At 29.0% G+C, this 8,161-nt stretch overlaps 1 protein-coding gene across 2 annotated transcripts; it reads right to left on the reverse strand.

Moving 5' to 3' along the window:
- Nucleotides 1-216: 216 nt before the first annotated feature.
- LOC135831929 (uncharacterized) lies at nucleotides 217-2,688 on the reverse strand. 2 transcript variants are annotated; one of them, XR_010556247.1, is made up of 5 exons: nucleotides 1,659-2,688; nucleotides 1,379-1,543; nucleotides 946-1,143; nucleotides 638-844; nucleotides 217-426 (listed from the first exon to the last, which is right to left on the reverse strand). XR_010556247.1 is itself a non-coding variant. In XM_065344797.1 (4 exons), the coding sequence occupies exons 1-4, from the start codon at nucleotides 1,526-1,528 to the stop codon at nucleotides 406-408; spliced, it is 576 nt and encodes a 191-aa protein (XP_065200869.1). In that variant the 5' UTR covers nucleotides 1,529-2,687; the 3' UTR covers nucleotides 217-405. The 2 variants fall into 2 exon arrangements, 1 of the variants encoding a protein (XP_065200869.1); XM_065344797.1 differs by having other exon boundaries at nucleotides 1,379-2,687.
- Nucleotides 2,689-8,161: the final 5,473 nt, after the last annotated feature.

The following is an 8,161-nucleotide window of genomic DNA, read 5'->3' on the forward strand; positions in this document are numbered from 1 at the left end:
CGTCATTCCATCAATCAGCAAATCATAATCATCAAAAAACGACTGTGAACATGACATTTGCGATCTTCCGATCCTAAAACTGCTCAAAATATTCAATAAATTGTGAAATATGACGATTTTCAGCAGAAAATATTCAGAAATCTTTAAATTGAGCTCATTACAAAAAAAAACATTCAAAAAATATATTGGGTTGTCCCCATGAATAACAAACAGTAGTTTTTCTTATTGTATAATTTATTCTATAAAAATACGTATAAAAAACAAAAAAAAAACAATTAGTTTAAATACATACATATCTAATAACTGTACAAAAATTAATATTTTTCTTTTTTTTTACAGGTTAATTAAAATTACTTTTTACAATTTTTTTTTCTCACTCTTTCTTCGGACTTGCTTGATATCAACTTAAACGTTTGAACGGTGCCTCTGAAAATTACAAAAACAAATACCTCAATAAAAATAAAACAAAACAAAAAATCGTGATTGAAAAAAATAAATAAATCAAATAAACAAATAAAAGAACCTTTTTTTGGAAAAAACAAATGACAAAAAAAAAAAAACCATAAAAACTTCGAAAACAAAATTCTAAATTTAAAAAAAAAAAAAAAAAAAAAAAAAAAAAAAGGAAAATAAATACCAATGGTGACGTTTCCAGTGATCTCGTAGGTAACCATAAGTAACATTCATCATAGGATGGCCCAAATCTAATGATATTTCTTTTGAGATCCACATAGTTTTGATAAGTAAAGGGAAATAATATCTTAAACTGCGGATGGACCTGAATTACATTAATATTCACCATACCTCCTTCGAACCGAACTTTTATTGTTTCCATTAAGTCCTTCTGAAAATACAAAAAAAAAAAAAAAAAATGTTACAAAAAAGTGTCGAAAATATGATTTTTTTTAGACAAAAAAATGATGAAATTTTTTTTTCCCAACTTACATGAATAGACCAAAAGTGGCTATTATAAAACCAGCACCGTGTAGACATACATGGGCTGTTAAAGCCTAATTCGTAATCAACACACATGGCCCTAGGGTCATTATGTGTTAAGAATCCCTTCGTAACACCATCAGCTTTCAAGTATGAATGTCGTAGTGGAAATCTGAATTGATCAACAGTTCTATTTAACCTAGGAGCCTGAAAACATTTCGAAATAAAATTTAATAAATAAAATAAATAAATGAAAAAAAATAATGATAAATAAATAAAGCTAATCAAAACACAGAAAAATCCACAAATTTTGACTCCTTGCCAGAAATAAGTTAAATTTTGAGCTTGAAATTTTCAAAAAAAAAATGTAAAAAAAAATAATAATAGTATGCCAATTTAAAAATTTTAATTACTTTTTGAAAATTCTATAATTTTTTTTTACCTCAACAAAATGATTTCCAGTTGCTTGTGGTTCAACAATTTGAGGCTCTGGTACAACATTTACATTCGATGGTCCTGCTTGGGGCTCCATCTGAGTCTCCATCTGGGGCTCCACTGTGGAATTTCTTGGTGTTTCCAACTCAAGGATCATAGCATTTAAACTTGTCTACAAACAAAACCAAAGTTATCAAAACTCAAAAATCAAAAAAAAAAAAAAAAAAAAACACAGACATCATGTGAATTATTCTTTCAAAAATTTAATAAAAAAACAAAAAACATACCTCATTTGGTGGTCCAGCATTTGTCACCTCCTGGATAACGTCTACAGGCTGAAATTCCTCACTGTCAAAATTGATTTCATCTAAACCTAGAAAAATTGAGAAATTCTATAATTTTTTATCAAACACAAATAGCCTAAAATCATGATCCAAATTTATTCCCCCCCTAAAATTTTTTGAAAAAAAAATATACACCAATTTAATGATAAAAATAGAATCAAAAATTCACTTACCAGCAAGAAAGTCATTGTTCTGAGAATCCATTGTAACTCAAATTAATTAAAAAGGAATAAAATAAGAAAATAAAATAAAAAAATATATCAACTTTTCACAAAAATTTTACACACAAAACTGATAAAAATCAAGATTTTTTTTTTTCTGGTTCACAATACACCTTTGAACACCTCAAACAAGCAAGCATAAGAAGTACGTACTGGACATTGACAAACCTCCAGATATGGAAACAAATCTTATCTTTTAGCAAAATTCCATATTTTTTCTACCTTCTCCAGTTATCCAGTTACTTTGTTTTGGAAAAACCTCACGCACCAATAATACATACAAGGTGTAGGCAAATACTTCGTTATCTTTCTCTGGCATAGCATGGAAACACAACATCTTGGTAAAATTACTTATACATGGTAGAACAAATTAATTAATTCAATTTTTTTTCAGATGGTACAAATTTTTGAAATCTCAAATATTGCAAAAAAAAGTGTGACAGCATTCGTTGACATTTTTATACATGACAGAAACACATTTCCAATTGTATATTGCGGAAGTAGATTCCGCTGGGATGAGTCGAAAGTAACCATAGCGCCTATTGGCCCAATTCGGATTTCAGTGAATGATCCGATCGAAACCGTCATCAAATTAATTAAAAAGATGCTGTCAATTCTAGACTACAATGTATACGTTTATTACGATGAATTGCCATACGCTTTAAATATGTATGACATAATAATTTCTAGAACAGAGATCAACATAAACGATTTGAGAGCTGATTAATTTTTTTTTGATATCTCCAAATTTTTTTTTCAAGTCTTTGAAATATTAACTTTTTTTTCAATTTTTTGTATGTAAGTTTTTTTTAACCCCCCCCCCCACATATAACTTAATGATATTTTGAAAATCTCCCCCCTCAGGATGCTGACCTTTTTGTAAATACCCCCCCCCCACATTTTTGTTCTTTCCAATTGTTTTTATTTTCTTTCCAAACTTTTGTTTTTGAATTTTTTTTGCTGCTTAAAAACTTTTTAATATTCTTTATTTAACATTTTTTTTTCTGTCTTTTCTTTCAATTTCCAGAATGTTGACATTTTTGGTATTCTACTCTCTTTTCAAAATTTCTTGTACTGAAAACCTATTCACTGAAATTATTCCTGGATCCTTTATATCTGAAATTGAAAATATAGTTGTCTATGAAAAATCCATTCCCTATAAATTTATCTTAAATTATACTTTTCCGAATAGTAATCCTACTAATTCTTCCTATGAATATCCTCCCAATACCAATTGTGAAATGAAAGATGAATGCACCTATACTCATGATTTCTACAAAGCACTGACAAGATTGGATTCCTTCATTGATAATCAACTTCAACAAACTCGTTTTGATGCAAAAATATTAAATGAACATTCAAGAAGAAAAAGATCATTTCTACTAGGAAAACTTTATGGTAATTTCCTAGAATTTTGTTGTGATGTAGTCACTAAAGATGATCTCTACCCATTATTTGTCAACCAGCAAGAATTAACAGCCAATTATAAAAATTTAAAAGAAGCCTTAATTGAAACACATGCAGATATTTTCAATATTTCCACAGAACTTAAATCATTCTCTAAACTAATTCATGCAAATATTGAAATGATAACTCAAACAATAGACACACTCTCTACCACTTTGGAAAAATTTGCAGACCTTTTTGCAGCAGATAGATCCACATATCCAGTACTAATATCAATTCTAGAGAAAACATTCTATAATTCGTTTTTCTCATCCATTATTGAACATTGTAAAGAGCACAAGCTTCCATCATCAATTATCTCTCCAGAAAGCTTGAAATATTACATTGAAGTTTTGAAAACCAATATTGAAAAATTTAATTACACCATAGCCATACCTACTTCAGAAATTTTGGAATACTATACCAGAAGTATCACACATTGTCAAATTTCAGAACAGCAGATTTTATTAGAAATTCGAGTGCCTTTGAAAAAAATTAATTCAGACTGGAAATTATTCAAATATACTCCAATCTACTTCAGAAATAAAGAAGAGCTCTGTATTCTGAACACTGAGCAAATGCTAATTGCTTTTGATTCTGGAAAACAAATCATCAGAGAAATTACAGGAACAGCATTAAAAAAATGTGATCTTTCAAGACAGTTATGTTTTTTGGACTACTTTGATTCCACCTATGAATCACCAGAATGTGCAAAATCATTAATCCTTGGAAAACAACTTCAAGAATTAAATACAGTGTGCAATTTTAAATGTGAGCACATGCATTCAAAAACAATAATTAGAAAAATTCAAGAAAATATTTACATCATTTCCAATCCTCAAAAATTTCTTTTCCTTCACAACTCTTCAAAATCAGATACTATTCCTTTAGAGATAAATTATAATCAATCTGGTGCAATAAAAATTCAACTCCCTTGTGATTTTGAATTACTTTTAAAAACTGATGAGGAAACCCAAATTCTGATCCCACAAGGATTTCCTTGCATAAAAACTTCTGAAAATATCTTACATCTAAACAGACTGCTTCCCTTGCAATGGACTAAATTAGATAATAGCAAAATAGATTTTCACCCCTTTAGTCCCTTAAAATTTAAAAATATTACAAAAATTTTTAATGAAAATTGGAAGGAACAAACCCCCTCTTTTAATATTAAAGAAAACCCCCAAATATTTGAAAACAAATTAAGAGATATAATTTTAAATGATATTCAGACTCCCTTGTATGGAGGACATACTATTAGCAGTATTATTTTTACAATATGGTTAATTGTTTCAAGTGTATTAGTTTTAAAAAAATATTGTTAAAATAATTTTACTTATCTTTTTAGAAAAAATTTTACGTATAAATAACAAAAAAAAAAAAGGAGAAAAAAATGCATAAAACAAAAAAACAATGAAAAAAAAAAAAAAGAAAAAAAAGGAGAAAAAAAAAGAAAAAAAAATGAAAAAAAAAAAAAAAAAAAAAAAAAAAAAGAGAATAAATAGATTAATAAATATATGAAATTTGAATTAAGATTGATCTGAGTGTCTCTAGTCATTATTTTAAGTATTTTCATGTGTATTTTTTTTTAAATACTCATTTTTTGAAAAAAAAAATCTCTACTCATAATACCTCATATTTACATTCCATTTGATATTTTTTATAATTAGATTTTTCATAATTAGATTTTTTATATTTAGATTTTTTATGTTTAGATTTCTCATACTTCGATTTATTATAATTTGATTTTTATAATACTATTTTTCATAATACCATTTTTTATAATAACATTTTCTATGTGTAATACTTATACTAACCAAAAAAAAAAAAATATTTTTGTTTTTTAGATGTATACCTCTAGTACTTGTATATTATAAATTTAGAGAAAAAACAAAAAGCAAACAGACTCTGGACTCATAATCAAGTATCTTGTCCCATTTTTAATTTTTTTTTGGGAAAATATATTTATTTATTAATTTTTTTTGGGTAAAACACAAAATTGAAAAAATGATAATAAACCGAATGGAAACTTTCTAAAATTGAAAATTAAACCCCCCCCCCCTTGTCCCCTTTCACAATCTATTCCATAGTCAAATTTTTTTTCAAGTGTGGCAAATTTTGGGAAATTAAATTTCTATTTGAATTTTGGGAAAAGTGTGGTCACTTTTTTGGGAGAAAGGAAATATTGTGATGACACATGTAGGCAAAATATACGTAAAGTTAAAATCTGTTAAAAAAACGTAATATCGGCTGGCGCCACACAGCCTCACAGCCATAAAAATATGACGCGTGTCGAACGTTGGTAAACCACTGACCACCCTTCCGAGTTGCTAATGTGCAACAAACGGTTCGTAATTGCAGTATTGCACATTACGAACCGTAAGCAATTTAAGTCAAAATGTCTAAGCAATTTAAGTCAAAATGTCTTTTAGCCAACCCTTTACATGATGATTTTTCCCTACAAATACTCTGGTGAGTCCAGGGTTTGGGATGATTCGGTTTTCTATCTTGTAGACGAAAGTCTTAAGTTTAGCTTCGGTTTAAGCTTATTGTTTCTGTATATACTTGTGTTAAATTCGTGAAATAAAGTGAAAGTATTAATTATTCAGTTTGTCGACTATTTAATTGAAAAGGTCCATAAGACCCATTACAGTACAAAAAGATTACATGCGATGTGATTCTAGAGAAAAGTAACATGTTCAGTTTTGTAGAGAGACTTACTTTGATGTAATTAAAGGGAACTGTTGAGATAAATAGCAGAATCTCTTTATCGATTGTAATAAAGTAACAGTTCCGTTGCCATTACGAAAATTAAGATGAGAATTATATGCTTCATTTTAACGTAGTATGTTTTCTTTATTATGTTGCTTTTCATTTTAAAAGCGTGGGTCGATTTGTAAAAGCTGATAACTTTTTGAAAAACCTCTCGACCTTTTTCAAGTTACCGCGATCATTTTACCGTGAAGATATCAGACTGAAATTAATTATTAATTAAGTAAAGCCATTATGGTAATTTTCATTATGTAAATGTTATGAAATTATTATTTCAATTGAATGAAACATCAAGATATACGCATACTATGGTACATAAATAGGTAGGTAGGTACATATATACTTACTATACTCGTACATTTCTCGTACACATATGTAGATGGATAGATAGGTAGGTAGGTATGGTACCTCTACGTACCATACTACATATGTTTTCTACATAAAGAATACTAATACTTATTCGTGTATGTACTCGGTGATTTTAATTTACCTGTATTAAATTCACTCGTTTAGGGCGAAAAAGGATTTGAAATTTTATCGAAATCGTATATAGAAAAATTTCCAGCAAAAATTAATGTTCTAAGTAATTAGTAATTAAACTAAGTATACGAGGTTTTAATTCACGTTTTAATCATTTGAAAAAAAATTAACACACCCTTGTGAAGTTTTTAATCTAGTAAATGCACTTTTATAATCACCATATCCCAATGAGTAGTTTGGCGTCTGTAGTACTTACCTAAATAACTTTGTTATGATTTATTAAAAAGCTTTCGTCCTCTCTAACAACCAAGAAAATTGAAACTGAGCCAGTGGCGTAACGTTACTTGAAATATTACCTTAAAGTTTCCACGTTGTTTCAAAAATTTCTATTAAGAAATCGAAATATTTGGCCGAAATATTCGAACCTGCCACCAATTTCGTAAAAATGAAAGGCTCGTAAAAAAAATTGAAATTAGGTATTATAATACTTACTACTTACGGAAACTTCACTGTAAATCTAACTTCCTATATAGATGAGTACTATACGTACTTACCTACACAGGCAACCGTCGATATTATATGTATGCCTACTCCCTGGTCGGTATTTTCCTCCAGATACAGACCCATCTACCTGTAGGTACTATACGTATACCATTATACGCTGCAATATGTAGGAATATAGAAATAAAAAACAAATATCAAATGATATTTATGCAAAACTGAGTAATTCGCTCGGCAAAAGTATAAGTTTTCATTTGAACCTTTTTACGGAAATAAATAGCACTTTACGTTGCAAGTGGTTCAGCTCCAGCCTGCCTGTAAAGCCTCACAAGTGGTGCTCATTTTTCTTCGCATAAATAAAATTAAACCGGGTTAGCATCTGATACTGCTACTTCGTTCACGTCTGTGGCCATCGCCTGTCTAATATGTACTTGAAATTAAATCCTGCAAAAATTTCAATACCATGTGCCGAACCGAAACTTTGTCAACTGCCTGAACTGCCCTTATTTCGAAAATACCTACTCGTAAACTTACCTATTTCAATTTTACAAATCGATATATGTACTAAGTATCTACTTCTTTTATAAGTTATCTGAGCTGGCATTTTTTATGCCAGAAGTAAAAATTTATAATCTTGAAAATCTGTATGTTTTTTAACCCAAAAGTTCCGGATTTAAGCAATGCGAATTCGAATAATCCCGCAAGAATATCCCATTTCCCACCAATCCAAACTTCAGGTAAAAACAAGTTCCGAAAGTCTCATTTTCAGAATTTTGGGGAATTAAATATGTAGATACCTACTTATACAAGCCTGCAAAGGAGGTAACCCCAGCAAGCATAAAATTTTTGAACCGAACAAAGCTAAATCGAGCGTGAAAAAATGCATTACAAGCCAAACAGCTGTGCTAAAGTAGGCACATATTTTTATTTTTGTAAATTTTGAAAAAAGCAAAAATCAAAATTTATAAATCTAACCTAGAAAGCTGAAATTTGGAACTTATAGACCTTTCTTGACCACTCGAATTA

Source organism: Planococcus citri, chromosome 1, assembly GCF_950023065.1.
Source record: "Planococcus citri chromosome 1, ihPlaCitr1.1, whole genome shotgun sequence".
Classification (NCBI taxonomy): domain Eukaryota; kingdom Metazoa; phylum Arthropoda; class Insecta; order Hemiptera; family Pseudococcidae; genus Planococcus; species Planococcus citri.